The sequence below is a fragment of the Canis aureus genome, chromosome 18 (assembly GCF_053574225.1).
Source record: "Canis aureus isolate CA01 chromosome 18, VMU_Caureus_v.1.0, whole genome shotgun sequence".
Classification (NCBI taxonomy): Eukaryota; Metazoa; Chordata; class Mammalia; order Carnivora; family Canidae; genus Canis; species Canis aureus.
In genome coordinates, this window is record NC_135628.1 from 46,887,774 (window position 1) to 46,904,773 (window position 17,000).

The window sequence follows — 17,000 nt, forward strand, 5'->3', positions numbered from 1 at the left end:
AGCACACTACTTTTTACAACCCATTTAATTGGAATTGAAGAGTCAAAAGAAAAGAAAATTAGTAGGTAATTCATGAAGAACAAAGCTATTCCTTGCTTCTTACACTTCTAGCCTAGATTAAAGGCTAACAAAGTCTTTGGTCTTCTATTTTAACTGACATCAATTGTTTTTATAAATAAGAGACTATTTTATGAAAATATTTTATAATACAGAGCCACTGAGAAAATCTACACCCAATTTTCTTTTTAATGTCTGTAGTGAGGTTCCACGTACGAAGTTGTTGGTATCATACTCCTAAGGAGACAACAGCACAGCAGGGAAAGGAAAACTGAGTTATTTTCAAAAGATGTGGCTCACCCAGTGTCTCCCATTATGCATCCAGACCACGTGTCCTCACATTTACACTCACCTAAGAGAAAATGAAAACACATGCCTTTTTACAGAGTGAAAACAGGTGCAGTATAGTAGTCTATTTTTAAAAGTATATCTTCACCTTATTCCTTAAGTACATTTTAAAAAGCAATACCCACTTTCTAATTTTCCTTATATTCAAAGTTTTATATGCAATGCATAATAACAAAAATCCACTTTGACCATATCAAGATTATACAATTTTTACTAAAGTAAAATCTTGATATTTTAACAAGTCGCCTTATTTTAAAACATTCATTAAATGCTTTAAAATGGCTTAACAATATAAAACCAATGAAATAGCATCACTATAGGGTTCTGGTTTCATAGTCCTTTATGGGAATTCTTACAATTTCTTGTCCAGTCCAGATTTAAAACCTCTGCACCGAGGCTGCTGGTTAGAAGACAGCACAGTAAACTGGTTAGGCAGAAAGGTTTACAATACCTGGCCCCCAAATCTGGACTTGCCACTTAATATGTGAGTAATTTTGGAGACATTACCCTTTCACATCCAGGCACCTTATTCTGTAAGATGGGCTAGCAATAGGTCTTGCAGGATTACCTTGAGGATTAAATGAGTATCTAGATGTAGATAATACTGGCATTCAGTTATCTGTCGTATAATGGGCACTTCATAAAATGGTCATAGTTATTATTAATATAAACAATCATATTTATATTTGTTATTCATAAAATAAGAGACGCCTGGGTGGCTCAGTGGTTGAGCATCTTCCTTTGGCTCAGGTTATGATCCTGGGGTCCTTGGATCAAATCCCACATAAGGCTCCCCATAGGGAGTCTGCTTCTCCCTCTGCCTATGTCTCTGCCTCTCTCTCTGTGTGTGTCTCTCATGAATAAATAACTAAAATCTTTATCAAAAATTTTTAAAAATTTATAAAATAATGGAATAAATATGGCTCTAATCAAATTACTCCAAATATATGATGCTTGATTCCCCTGAGGGGGAACCTGATGCAGGACTCGATCCCCGGACCCAGGATCACACGTTGAGCCAAAGGCAGACACTCAACCACTAAGCCACCCAGGAGTCTCAAGAGATGTTTTAAATAAACCATAATAAAACAGTATGCCTTAAACCAACATGCCTAGGATTCTCTACTAGGCCACTTAAAATTACCTGAGTTTATTTTGTCCTTTTTTAGGTCAAATTCAACAATGAATTTATCATCGCACAGTTTTAAATGTTTATGACATGTGGAAAAATTTTCACCTCCAGGGCAAATATCACCTTTCATCACTTTTGAAAAAAATATCGTATGTCCCAGCTGTTTATCTTATGCTATCACCCAAACTCTTTTGATCAAGTAACTGAATTTAAAATCTCATTCTCCAAAATATTTATAGATGGTCTATTTTAAATACAACTAAACCACAAGGCTGAACTTACCACTTGCTAACTTTCTTTTGTCTGAGATAATACCAATATTATGGGCTAATGACTGGGCAAGTGTAACTGCCATTAAATCAGTTTTCCCAAACTGAAAGACAAAAACAAAAACAAAAGACATGTAAACAAAAATTATTTTTTAAAGATGGGCCAGAGAAAAATGTCACAATATAATTGGAAATAAGTAATTTCTAAGCATCTTATTTAGCAGAGGTTAAACATACAGTAGCTAAAGCTGAACTACGGAACATTTGGGAAAACACTGTAAGAAATAAATCCATGTTTGATTCAATCTTATATGGAAGACTAGAAGCCAGAGAATCACCACCTTTTGGGTGTAGAAATTTAAGCCTAACTCTGAGTCCAAATTTCACTAGTGACATTTCTCAAAAACCTATACTTGTATATACTTAAATTAGCCTTTCAGATAATAAAAAAATAAATGTCTAAATTATTTGAAACTTGTTCATTTTTGTGTGTCCACTTGCACTCCTGAAATTTCCCCAAATTAAAAAGGATGTGGCTTCAGCAAACAAATGGTATGAGTAATAAGATATGGTAATGATGTGTGGGCAAAAGAAACTTGAGAAGACCTATAGATATTTTTTCAATATGTACACTCAAGTGTTTTTCTTTTAGATCACTTCCATCAGACTTAGTACCTGAGGGGTAAAAGGAACTCTTTGGAAAACTTAGTCTATTTTTTCTCCAAAAATTTGCCAAATATTGAAGAAGGAAGAAAATTTCCAACTGGGTTGTTAGATAGTAAGCCAGTGCTTTGGGAATTATTCAATTCTCTAGGAAATCAGCCAAAAAAATAGGGCCTTATTTTCAATAAAGTTAAAGACTTTACCTATATAATCTGTAAATAGCTATATTTGGAGATTATTCTAGGTAGAATTATGAAGAGAATTATCAAATATTATCTTCCATTATTTTCTTATCCTCTGTCCTCCAGTCATTTATAGTAACCATACTGGTTTTGAATAAAACAACCTAACATCTAGGGAATATGGAATATGAGAAATTATCTCTTAAATATTAGGAAAACATTTTCAGCCATCATACCACTTTGTATTGTACAGATGTTCACACCTACTTCATTCACGCCTCCTCCTTTCAGCAACGAGCAAATCCCACCAATATAAGCTGCCCCGCTCCGGCTACTCTCAAATTGACTTCCCCTTTTAGAAAAGGAAATGAAAAATGCTTACTGTTCAGAGTTTAAATATCACCGTACCACTCATTATTAATTTACCACACTTATTTTCTCAATGCAAATACATTCTTATACTGTATATTCCTAAGGTAAGGGAGGAATGTGAATATTGTTTACACACATAACTGAAAAAAAAAAAAAGAGTTTCTGAGGGATATTTCCCCACGTGAGCAATATCTTCAACAGAACTATACCTGTTTTTAAAAAATATTAATATGATGTACTCTGAGAAAGATACAAAATCACTTCTGATCAAAATGCCTAACTTGAATCTCTTAATAGGAAAACATCAGATATCCCCACAATGGAGCACATTCTATAAAATAGCTGACCTACATTCTTCAAAAATGTTAAGCCCACAATAAACAAAGAAAGGCTAAGGAAATCTGTCAAATTAAAGGAGACTAAAGAGACAGGACAATTAAATGCAATGCATGACCCTGACTGGCTCCTGAATGTGGAGAGGGAATTAGCTATCAATGACATTATTCAGACAATTGGAGAAAGTTAAATATAGAAGATGGGTTACTTAAAAGTATTGTATCACTGTTAAATTTTCAAGTTTTAATAATTTACTTTCGTGATATAAGAGAATGTCTTCATCTTTAGGGAACATACATGTATTTAGTAGTGAAGGCTCAATAAGTGAGTATCTCCCCCCTTGCTCTCAAATGGTTCAGGAAAAAAAAAAAAAAAGATAGATAAATGGATGAAAGGAAAAAAGGAAGAAAGGGAGGAGAAAAAAGGAAGAAGGAAAGAAGGAAGAAAACCATAAACAAATGGGGCAAAATGTAAATTGATGAATCTGGGTAAAGAGCATATGATATTTCCTTGTAGTATTCCTGCAACTTTTCTATAAATTTGAAATTGTGTAAAATGCAAAAGTTACCCAAAATACTCTTTTACTTCCACTTATAACTTCCTTCAACAGATCTTACTTTACATAATAGGTTTCTTTTTAAATGCTGTTATATCAACTATGCATTTTATCCCCCTAAAAAAACCCATGCAAGTGAGAAAAAATTAAAAATAAACTCCAGAAATACTAAGATCTCCCCTTAGAACCAAAGCAAAGGTAACATTAACATTTAAAATGTAGAAACTTAAAAGAATATAATCTGTCAAGAATATTGAGAATTAACAGTACTTCTACTCAAACGCTGATTGAATCTCTTGAAAATTAAGTAAAAATATGCATGCAATAATAAAATAATTCAAAATTAAACCTCTTACACTTTCATGACAATTTCAAACAATCTATACTTTAAAACTTCTTCCAAATGTATCTAGCATGTCAAATCCTAATTGCATTACACAGGAGAAAGGATACATCTCTGTCACAAGTAATGGAACATTCAGCAGGGAACCAAAAAAAGTAATAAATCATAAGCTACGTACGAAAAAAGGTGAACTGCATCACTCTTCTCTTTGATAAAATCCCTCCTGTATTTCATAAACTCACGTAGCGTGATCAGTGGATTTTCAGATATGGCGAACTTGTTGTCAGCTGCCCAGGTTTCCATGGCAACCAATACTATCCTTGTCTTCAGTTGGTCTTTATATATCTGATATATTAACAAAATGAACACACCGGCTATACATGAGGTAAAATCAAATGATTTATGAATAAGTCTATAAGGCTCCTTTTATGAAAACTCTTGAGTTTTAGTTAAATGTAAAAAATTACATTGTTTTTAAGGGAGATAATTATTTTTCTAATTCACATGCATTTTCTTTGAGTAACAGTCAAACCATTTACAAATAATACCCAAAGAAAAGAGCACTAATTAGAAACAAGAGATCACTTCTTGACAAATATTTGCACCCTTTTTCAAGGATCTCCCTGAGTCTCTTGTCTGGTACCCTGGAGAAAGAATTTATGCATTTTTGGGTTTCCCAAGCAAAGAACAGGACAATGAAGAATCCTCAAGGATATGATTTCTATGTAACCTGATTGGCTCCAATTAAACTTGTGGAGAAAGTACCCGCATTGCCTTGTCAAGAAAAGATTCAGAAAGTAAATACAGTAGGATTACTTAGTGTATCGTTCCCACAGAACCAGGCACTCTCTTGAAAATAGCACAACCACTGTATATTTCTCTGATGTTGGAAATATATCATGAATATTTTTGTTAAGGGCTAGGACTCAACTTTTTATTTTTCAATGTGAAAAATATAAGGAGTAATTTCAAGCATAAATCCATGGGTAACTTTAACCACCTCCTTTTATTATCTTCCCAGCCAAAGATCAAAATCAATGAAGTCCACTGCAAGGTCACTAGGAACTTATGGGACACTCTGCCTGAAGAGCAATTCAGAGCACCAAAATTTTAAGAACCATATTATCCCATCTGTTAGCAATCAGGAGATGAAATTCCTCTATGACAATATTGAATCCAGTTGATACTTACTAAATCTGCCATGTTCACCACAGATTTCGCATATGTATTGGTGTGTACAACAGAAAGCCGATGTTTTTTGAACTGAAAACAAAACAAACAAAAAAGCAAATGAAGGGCTTCCAAAGTCATCAGTAAATAATCACCTAAGCAGAGAAAACAGTGTAATTGAAACATCTCTATGGCTTTCTGTAAAAAGCATGAATTGAGAACTAGTTCTTTATATGCTGTGCAGTCTGAGGCAAGGCTCTTAAAAATTTGAGGCCTCAGTTTACTCAACTGTGAGATGAAGTAAAAAATACCTATTCTATCCATTTCACAAGTTTATTTTTAACACAAAACTGTTATTCAAAATGATAAAATATATGAAAGTTGTCTACGAATGCAAGACATACAAATTTAAGTAGGGTGGATAGAAAAAGTACACATGAATACTGCTATAAGTATAAAAACTTACAGGTTCTACAAGACTTAATTAGTAAGGAGAGGAAAGCCCTACAGCAAGGGTCACAAAGAGTTAGCTTAAAGACTAGATGTGGATGAAATAAACCTTTTGTTTGGCCTCAACAGTGTTTTTAAAACCAGGAAATACCATGTAAAACCTGATTTCTGGCTTCCCTTAAAATTAGCATCCTCCCATGTTGATAACTAGCAGATACTAAGAGGCAGCCACTCCCACTAGACAGGCCATGTGTCTCTTCCTTTGCCACAGGCCTCACCTCTCCCTACTGCTTTACATCTGGCTTACTTCATTTGGGTTACCTGCCTACAGATCTCTATAGACATCTAAATGTGCACTATCCTAAAATGTCCAAATATATGTTCTTAAAACTTACTCTGATCAAGAAAAAAATCTCAGGAAACAGTAACATTCATTGACTTCAAAGAAGTTAGAAAGATAAAACTTAGTTTTAGCCTGAACAAAGAAGCAGCACTCAATCTAGATTTATTATTATTATTGTTGTTGTTGTTATCATTAGCAACAGTAATAATAGATGATCAATATCTGTTTAATCATATGCAAACAAATGGTACATTTTCCCTCAAATCACTCAAAGCAAATTAAAATGCATTTTTACCTGAAATTAAGTAAAATTCAGCAATGTGCATCACTGAACATGTTTAGTTTAAAACGGTGGCTACATAGAGCAATTAACATTATAACTCACTGTTAAGTGCTCAATGTAAGCTACTTACTGCAACATGCCCATAAATTGAGTATGCACACTTGGAGTCAAAATAAATGACTCATCAAGAAGGAAGTTTTGCCAGAATCCTATCCCAAAATCTTCACTTCTTGTCTATATAAGCATTTCCATATGGTTTGCTGCAGAGTAGGTCAGAAATTGAAAAGCTGCTTTTCTTTTATTAGGATAAAGTTGTACACTGCAAACCAAAGCATCATATTACTGGTGCCTCACTGATTTCTTCAATATTAAAATATTCATTTAACAAATCCAAAGGGCTGACTAATTTTAAGTCAAAGAAATATTTTTGGGATCTTACAAAATACTGCTAGTTACTTCCACGTAAGAATGTTTCCAATTTAGAGGTTGTTACTGGCTAACAAATATATTTGGCTACACAAATGTCTTCTCCAAATTATAATTTTCTGGGCTTCTTGTTTCTTCCAAAACGTACTTCTGCACACACCAGTTTTACCTCTAGGCACAGACAAATTCAAACAAAAAACTCAGCAAATCCTACCATTAGATGATCATTCACAATCATCAGCTCAATATATTTGGTCTCCTCCTCTACGTTACGAGGATGTCGACGAAGCTGCAACATGGTAAAGGAAAAATAGCACCTAAATAAGCCCTTTGAACTTGGCTGTGGAAAACTAAGAAATATGCTATACATTATGTTACACATCACACTACCCTTTTTCCAAACTCTGCTTATTCCCCATTCTCACAGCCCTTGGCAACCATTTTTCTACTGTTTTGTGAGTTTGACTTTTTTTTTTTTTTTTTTTTTTGGTTCCACATATAAGTGATACCATGCAGGATTTATCTTTCTTGTCTGGCTTATTTCATTTAGAATAATGCCTTCCAGGTTCACCAATGTTTACAAATGAAAGGATTTCCTTCTTTTTAGAGGCTGAAACTCCATTATACGTATATAACATATATAACATATTTTCTTGATACATTCATTTGTTGATAGACACTAACATGGATAATGCCGTACTGTATAATCAAAATTTGCCAACAGAATTTAAATATTTTCACTAAGATAAAAGGTAAATATGTGAGGTGATGGATGTATTAACTCAATGGGGAGTTCCTTTCACAATGTATATCTATATCAAATTATTCCATTGTACATTTCAAATACCTTATAACTTTGTCAATTAATTATACTTCAACAAGGTTGAAAAATGTTTTTAATTTTAAAAAACTAAAACATGAGAGAAATAAACAAAATTTCCACTTTTATTCCTTCAGAATTTTTTTCATTTTTGTCACTTTTACTCAGTTTTTGAATAGGTAATAAATTCATATGATTCAAAGATTAAAGAACTATAAAAAGGTTCAGAATCAAAGTCTTTCTTATTTCTTTTTTTTTTTCTTTCTTATTTCTGTTCCCCATCTACCTAGTTGCTAACCCTTCACCCACAATGGGTATACCACAGTTACTGGTTGCTTCCAGAAATATTTATATATATAAAATCAAATATAACATTTTATTTAGTACTTCCATTTATTTCACTAGCTTTTGTATCAGGTAATTTTCATTTACCAGTCTATCTTGGAGATTGCAACACATGAAATACATTCTTTCTCATTTAATTTAAGTTTCTGAGGATCTTAAAGGGATGCAGGGAGTGTTTAATGGACATTTTTATTTTATAACCTCCAAATCTTAAATTGAGAATGCCCTTTCTTCCTCTGGTACAGCTCAAGGGATCCCCCAAATGACATAAAAGCTTTGTTCTGATAGTTTTGAGAGCTTCTAGGAAGTTCTGGGTTAGCTAGTACAGCTATAATATATCTGTCTATTCAATATTGAATTTTCTCCACCTTCAAAATCATGATCAGTGGATGCCACGGTAGGAGACACTAAGGCAGTGTCTTTGTATCCTGAAGTTCGTCTATAATATAATCTTTAACAAGATCTATAAAATTAAATTTTTCCATTACTCCATGCTTTGATATACATTTTTTCAGTAAATCTTTTTATTCACTTGTCCAATGGCTATTTTTGTGAAGGGGTATACAATCAAACCTAAATCAATACATGAACATTTGCTTTGAGAGATGCATTTAAAATAAACAAAACCTGCTGCCACATGGATTTTGCTTCAGTACTATATGCATTTCCGAACTTTTAAGCTTTTTTTAAAAATTCAAATCCCGTATTACACCAAGGTGAAAAGGAATAATAGTCTATAATTCTCGGTCTGGAAACCAAGAGGTAATATAAACTGCATCCAATGACACGAGCCTTTTTAAAAAACAATGCCTAGGATGATAGTATCTGCTTTGTAATTGTGGAAGAGACCGGAACCTTACCAGTTAATACAGCAGACTTTCTAACAAGACTCAACATTTTCTTAATGTCAGAGAGCTGCTATACTAGCCATACAGTTTTATAGCACTTCACCATCATGGGCAGACAGCTGTCTCAGATAAAGAAATCCAGTGTTTGTCTGCCTTCAAATGATGGGATATCACAGATGTTTGTGACCAACTTCAAGGAACGTGTTAAAAGAAAACTATCCTATTCTCTGATCTCATAATTCATGAAAATAAACACTATTTCAAATTAATCTTTTTGGCAATCTTAATTTATTTAACTAGCCCTCAGTATATACATATATTCACAAAATATATAAAGCTTGTGGTAGCAATTCATGGAACACTAAGCTTTCTGAGAGGCAGTATACAAAGCATATGTGGTCATAAGCACTTCTCTGAGACCAGACTTTCCAAGTCAGAATCTGAGCTCTACCATTGAATAACTCACTATAACCCTGGACAAGGTTCTTAAGTTCTTACACTTCAATGTCTTTAGCAGTAAAAGGGGATAATAATAATACTTTCCTCATAAGATTTTTATGAGGATTAAATGTGTTAATACAATTAAAATTCTGGGATCCCTGGGTGGCACAGTGGTTTGGCTCCTGCCTTTGGCCCAGGGCGCGATCCTGGAGACCCCGGATCGAATCCCACATCGGGCTCCCGGTGCATGGAGCCTGCTTCTCCCTCTGCCTGTGTCTCTGCCTCTCTCTCTCTCTCTCTCTATCATAAATAAATAAAAATTTAAAAAAATACAATTAAAATTCTTAGAACAGAGCCAGGCACAGGTATCTGTGCCTCAATAAAAAAAGTAATTATTACTGACACTAGAAATGACCCTATACACGTATTTTATTTCATACTTACTAAAAATATTTTAAACAGAAGATAACTCGTTTCTTTTTTTTTTTAAGATTTTATTTATTTATTCATGAGAGACAGAGAGAGAGAGAGAGAGAGAGAGAGAGAGGCAGAGACACAGGCAGAGGGAGAAGCAGGCTCCATGCTGGGAGCCTGATGTGGGACTTGATCCCAGGTCTCCAGGATCACACCCTAGGCTGAAGGCGGCGCTAAACCGCTGAGCCAACCGGGCTGCCCAGATAACTGGTTTCTTACTAGAAATCTTAATAGAGGTCTATTTCTCTCAGCTTGTGTTTTTTTTTTTTTAATTTTTATTTATTTATGATAGTCACAGAGAGAGACAGAGGCAGAGACACAGGCAGAGGGAGAAGCAGGCTCCATGCACCGGGAGCCCAACGTGGGATTCGATCCCGGGTCTCCAGGATCGCGCCCTGGGCCAAAGGCAGGCGCTAAACCGCTGCACCACCCAGGGATCCCCAGCTTGTGTTTTTTTTATGCCAACATATATACATAATATATGGTATCTTAATTCTAATAACCAGAGTTCTGTTCATTCCTTTCCTTTCCTTTTTTTGAGTATAGTGGACACACTATATTCCATTAGTTTCACATGTACAACTTAGTGATTCAACTTCTCCATCCATTATGCTGTACTTATCACAAGGATAACTGTCATCTGTCACCAAACAACACTATTACGATATGGCTGACTTCCCTGTGTTGTGTCCTTTATTCCTATGACTTATGCATTTCCTAACTGGAACCCTGTGTCTCCAATTCCCCTTCACCCAGTTTGCTCATCCCCTCCACTCACTTTCCTCTAGCAACCACCAGTTTGTTCTCTATATTTACAGGTCTGATTCTGCTTTTTGTTTGTTTGTTTATTCATTACTTTTTAGACTCCACAAATGAGAGAAATCATATGGTATTCTGATGACTGGAGCTCTTATTTCACCTAAACCATTTCCCAGCTCTGTTTCTAGCCAAGTTATCTTCATATTTCAAAGATATCATTTTTTTTCCTGCAAAGGAGATTAACAGAACCTACACCTATGGTGTAAAGCATCACACAAGTAATTATTTTTGCTAAGTCCAAGATCTGCTGAACATTCATAAAGCTGACATCCTGAGTTTACATCCCAGACTCCAACATAGCTTATGTGTGACAATAGCATTTTGTGGCTTTAAAACCTGGTGGATTCATTCTTAAGAGGGTATCTTTACAAATAGGCTCCATGATGTGGTACAACCCAGGAAAGGAAAGAGGCCTGATAGAAAGAAACTAAGATGCCACTGCATGGGCCATAATCCATCTGTATGATGAATAACCATAACCATATTAGCATCACTATCCCAAGTCCCTTTTGAGTCTATGAACAATATGGCCCTCCTTCACTGCTCCTACAGATCTGTCACCTTACTGTTTACTACAGCCTGACAAATGCCTGAACTAATACTTAACCTTCCTATAGAGATTTAATATAGATTTAAACGAATGGCAGTTGCCAGTGTCTTCAAAATATCATGGAATATACCTGTGAATACATACCTGCCGTTTACTTCTTTTTGGTCTTGGCTTCAAAGTAAATTTTGGTGGAGTGATGTGTACTTGTTGAAATTCTAAAAGGAAATAAAAATAAATTAACGTAGTGCATTTGCCAGGTTTCTTCCAGATAGGGCAATCAAAGTTTTACTATCCCATCCTAATATAAATTATATAATAATACTTCAGTTATTAACTATTAGCAATTATTATAGTTATTAATAATTAATATAAATAACATAAATTATATAAATAACTATACAGTTACTATAAATTTTATAATATATGTTACACTTAAAGATAATGTAGAACATTAATCAAAATAATTGTGTTCATATTAATACTAAAAATATATCATAAATGAATAAAATTTTTAAAATCTCAATACTATTCCTGTTCTAATTTATCTCAAAATTTTTCTCATATTTCTCCTATAAATACCATCATATTCCTTATTAAGAATCTTCTGAATAGCCAATCTAGCCTTTCCCTACTGACTTTCAATCAAAGAATAACACACCAAATGCCAATGAAGATGTGAAACAATTAGATCTCCCATATAGTGCTGATGAGAGTCTAAAATGGTATAACCACTTTAGAAAAAGGTTCAGCAATTTCTCAGACAACAGTAGTTCTCAGAGTACCATCTATACATGAGTGGCAACATTACCTGGGGACTTGTTAGAAATGCAAACTCTAATAACCCATCCAAGATGTATTTAATCAAAAACTCTAGAATTTGATACAGCCACTGTGGAAAACAGTATGAAGGTTCCCCTCAAAAAATTAAAACAGAAATACCATATGATCCTGCAATCCCATTTCTGGGTATACAGTCAAAGGAACTGAAATCAGGATCTCGAAGAGATAGCTGTACTCCTATGTTCACTGCAGCATGATTCATAAAGGCCAAGATATAGAAACAACCGAAATGTTCATAATTGGATGAATGGACAAAGAAAACGTGGTATTAAATGCAATAAAGTATTATTCAGAATTTAAAAAATAGAAATATTTCAATTTGTGACAACATGGATGAACTTGGAGGACATTTTGCTAAGTGACACTAGCCAGATACAAAAGGACAAATACTACATGATATCACTTATATGAGGAATCTGAAATAGTCAAACTCCTAGAAGCAGAAAGTGGAATGATAGTTGCCAGAAGCTGAGAAAAGGGGGAAACAGGGAGGTATTAGTCTAAGGCACAAATTAGTCTCAGTTGTACAAGATGAATGAGTCCTAAAGGTCTACTGTACAGCAGAATGTCCAGAATTAATAATACTATGATGTATAGATTTTGCTAACAGTGTATACTCTTCACCACTACCACTACCACTACTACTGTAATAATAATAATAAAGAGGGTGGAAAGAAACTTTTAGAGTTAATGACATAGATTATGGTGATGACTTCAGGGATGTACACTTTTCTCCAAACTCGTCAAGTTGTATACATTAAGTATACATTATGTACAGCTTTTCTCTAATGTCATTCATATCTCAATTAAGTGGCTTGAAAAAACCCTCTAGACATGGGATCCAGTGGTCTGTGTTTAACAAGCTTCCAGGTGATTCTCTGATACACTCTGCAGTTTGAGAGCACTATTGTACAAACAAACTTTAAGACCCAGTAATTCCACTGCCAGGTATTTGACAGAAGAAATGTAAACATGTGTCCACAAAAAAGATTTTTATAAGAATGTTTATAGAGTTCTTTTATTCATAACAGCCAAAAACTGGAAGCAACCCAAATACCCATCAACAAAATGGATAAAAAGACTGTGGTATCTTCAAACAGCAGAACATACTCAATAATTAAAAAGAATAAACTGTGGCTACCTCTGACAACACTAATCTCATAGGCATATGCTAAGCAAAAGAAGCTGAACCCAATGTGTGATTCCATTTTCATGAAGATCTAAAACAAGCTAAACAATGGTGGGGGGCAGAAAAAGGACTGCAGAAGCGGGTGGTTCGTGGCACAAAGGAAGGTACTGGGGTGATAGGAATGTGCCAAATCTCACCAAAGGACTTACACATGTGTCAAAACTCATCTAATGGTATACAAGATTTATATATTTTATTATAGTAATTTTTAAAATAGACTGTGCTAAGGGGTCTGAAGGAAACAAACAAATGTTTTCTTAGGGAAACTAGTCCAAGAGATGTGTCATATAAAACAAAAGGTTCCACAGTTAAACAAGTTTGGGGAACACCTGATTCTATTCTCTCTGGGAAATACATAATGCACAGCAAGACAAGGGTACTGATAACCCAAGACCCAGGAAAACTTTATTAAACCTAAAATAAACAAGTTTATTCTTAAGCTTCACAAGAATTTTTTTCTAACCTATCATAATAAATCCAAGCATCTAGAAAGAAAAGTAACACTCTTAAAAATGTGCCAATTTCTGATAAGAAAAGGAAACCAGAAACTAACTGAGACAGATCTGAGTTTTAGAAGATGTTCAAAATTATTTTTAATGACAGCAAAACTGTCATGTTATCTTTAAAGATTCTGTGGAAAAGAAACCCTGAACAAAGTTTAAAAAAACAAAACAACTGTATGATTCAATCACAGTAAAGTCCTTAGGGGGATTTTTATTTATTACTTTAAATTTTAATTAATGTTTATTGCTTCCAGTAAGACCTATTAGATTGTAGCTTTATTCTCAGGCAGCTAGTCATGATTTACTTTCCTTCCATCACAGGGATTGTAAAAGTTTCATAAGATAACTGAAGGAACAGTCTAAAGTATCTGCGTAAAGTAAGAGCATCTTTATGGTTATTAGCAGATATTTCAAAATACTGAGTTCTATAAAACAGCATCCCCAATCCCTTTGGCAGCAGGAGAAAAGAAGTGCAGAAGATCAAGGAGTTACAAATCTATTTCAGAGAAGGGGCATTAGCAGACATTCATTTCATTTTCCAATGAGGAGACCACGTAAACTTCCTTAAAAGTTTATATTTATTGGGGATGCCTGGGTGGCTCAGCCGTTGAGCGTCTGCCTTCGGGCCAGGGTGTGATACTGGAATCCCAGGATCAAGTCCCACATCAGGCTCCCTGCATGGAGCCTGCTTCTCTCTCTGCCTATGTCTCTGCCTTTCTCTTTCTGTGTCTTTCATGAATGAATAAACAAAATCTTTTTTAAAAAAAGTTTTTATTTATTGAAATAATCTCTACACCCATTGTGGGGATTGAACTCACAACCCCAAGATCAGAAGTCACATGCTTTTCCAACTGATCCAGCCAGCTGCCCCAACAATGAAAATGTTTAAGTGGTTTTCCTAAGCAGTAGTTTAGGATATGCTCTCAGCCGGATGATTCCTCCATTTCCCTCTGCTTCTCTCCCAGCACACATTCTTACAGGGGCACAATGCAAACCCCTGCTCAGTCCCTAGCTAGCTGTGGGACCCTAAAAAAGACAAGCTAGCTAAGCCTATTTCTTCTTCTGTAAAATGTAAATAATTCTATCAATCTCACAGAGCTGTAGCAAAGATGAAAGTGAGATTAAAAATTAGAATGTACTAAGGCCATAGGGCTCACTAAATAGGAAAGGAAGCCCCTCCACACTAGATATTCAGAGTATGTGCTACCTTCAGAAGGAGAAAGCCAATGAGTCTTATATAGCCAGAGGCAAATGCACTCTATACAATCACTGCTCCACTACTGAGGAGAAAGTACAAGTATGATGCCCTACTTGTCATGTGAAGATTTGGAAGCAGCTCAAACCAACAACTATAAATAAATGTGCCTGTAAACAAACACATATGAGAAGGAAAGCCTATTTTCTACAAAAAAACAAAAAAAAAAACAAAAAAAAAAACACATAATAAAAAGAATTAGGGGAGCCTGGATGGCATAGTCAGTTAAACATCTAACTCTTGGTTTCAGCTCAGGTCTCAGGGTTGTGAGATCGAGCCCCGAGTTGGGCTCCATGCTCACTGAGGAGCCTGCTTGAGATTCTCTCACTCTCTCTTCCTCCCCCTCAGCCCCTCCCATTGCCTCTCTAAAAGAAATAAATGAATCCTTTTTAAAAAATAAAAATAAAACGCATTAATCTATAATCATTCTTTCTTAAAATGCTGAGGCAAAAAGAGATGAGGAAAACAAATGGGAAAATGATTACAAGTTCATCCCTGTTTACAGAATCAGTATCTCATCAAAAGTGAAGTTTATATTTTGTCTATGCAGTCCAATTTTTGCTCTAACTTATTTCTCCTTTCAGAAATACCTTACTCTGATTTTTCTAATTTTAAAAAGTCTTTCAATGTGCTCAAGCTCTATCTTTCCAAATTCATCCACTACAAACATGAGGTCAGTTGGCATTTTATTCTCCCTCTTGATGTCCTTGACTTGCTGTCACTTTCTCTAAAATTGTTATGAGCAGTCATGAGCTAAGGATATTCCACATAGAGATAAGCTCCACAGCATTAAAATGAATTATTAAAGTTGACTTTTTTTTAAATCATAATATGAATGTCATACCAGATGGAAGATCATCCAAGGGAAATTCAAATAGTCTGGATTTGTAAACCGAATGAAAATGGAAATCCTCCTGAAAGAAGACAAACAACAGAGATTAAGCACGTGGGAATGACCAGTTATCTCCAACCTCAAGCAATGAGAGCTGAAGCAACTAAGACACCTAAAAGAATCCTAGCTTGATTACACACTCTTCTGGATTTGAAAAGGCAAGGAGCCACCACACAAGCCTCTCCTGCTCCTGGATTCCCCTGGCACTGGAGAGATCTATTAGAAACAAAATGCTTTTGCAGACAGAGAAGCCAAAGCCTGTAGTAATGGAAAATAAATGAATGAACCTATTCCCCCAAGGAGGAGTAAGACATCTGGGAAAATGGACTAATGCTTTTTATAACTGATTCCTTTCCATGGATCCCTGCCCCACTTTAAGAGGCAGATAACTAACTTTTGTTAGGCAAGGACTGCAGAGCTAACACTCTTCTAGTATCAGGGAGTAGGATGACAGGTACAAGTAGATGCTCAAACGGATCCTGCTCAAAAATTCAAATATCATACAAGTTCTGTGACAAACTAACAGACAAAAAGCCATATTTCATCTAAGAAAAATTAATGAGCATTCAAATAATTACTTCTGGCTCCTTTCTAGTAAACAAACAAACAAAAAACCCAAATGTCATAAACAGTCAAGTTTCATGATATTGCTGTAAAAAAAAAAAAAATCACCTCCCAGGTAAAGTGATACAATAGCCAGCAATAGGCATCCAGAAAGTAAAATACAATACAAATAGCTGCACTTTATGGGTGGCAAAACAGTGTGTATTTTTAGAAATTACTTGCCTAAGTGTTTGAACAATGTTCCATGACCCAAGGAAGAATACTTGCCTGCACAGAGCTAGAATGGAGGTGTATTATGTTTCTCTGAAGTCTACCATATAAACTCAATGCTTTTCTCACTTGTGGAAAATGAATATTTCAACTAAAATAAATCAAATAATTTAAAAAATTTAGATTTCTCTACATTTCATCAGCAGAAGGCCCTACAGACAATGGGCAACATAGAAAAATCTGAACTCTAGAAACAAAAGAGAGGTGGAAAATTACGTATCTATTGATTTGGTCTGTTATAAACTGAATGTCTGTGTCCT

At 34.9% G+C, this 17,000-nt stretch overlaps 1 protein-coding gene across 27 annotated transcripts in view; it reads right to left on the minus strand.

The window, feature by feature from the left end:
* The window catches only part of ADAM22 (ADAM metallopeptidase domain 22), a 218,741-nt gene that overhangs the window by 53,414 nt on the left and 148,327 nt on the right, over positions 1 to 17,000 (minus strand). For all 27 annotated transcript variants that reach the window (XM_077857073.1, XM_077857081.1, XM_077857080.1 and 24 more), the window contains 8 exons: positions 15,859 to 15,928; positions 11,372 to 11,442; positions 7,145 to 7,219; positions 5,450 to 5,521; positions 4,437 to 4,603; positions 2,919 to 3,003; positions 1,820 to 1,910; positions 358 to 409 (listed from right to left, as the gene is read on the minus strand). In XM_077857073.1, coding sequence (XP_077713199.1) covers positions 358 to 409; positions 1,820 to 1,910; positions 2,919 to 3,003; positions 4,437 to 4,603; positions 5,450 to 5,521; positions 7,145 to 7,219; positions 11,372 to 11,442; positions 15,859 to 15,928 — 683 coding nt within the window. The remainder of the gene's footprint in view (positions 1 to 357; positions 410 to 1,819; positions 1,911 to 2,918; positions 3,004 to 4,436; positions 4,604 to 5,449; positions 5,522 to 7,144; positions 7,220 to 11,371; positions 11,443 to 15,858; positions 15,929 to 17,000) is intronic.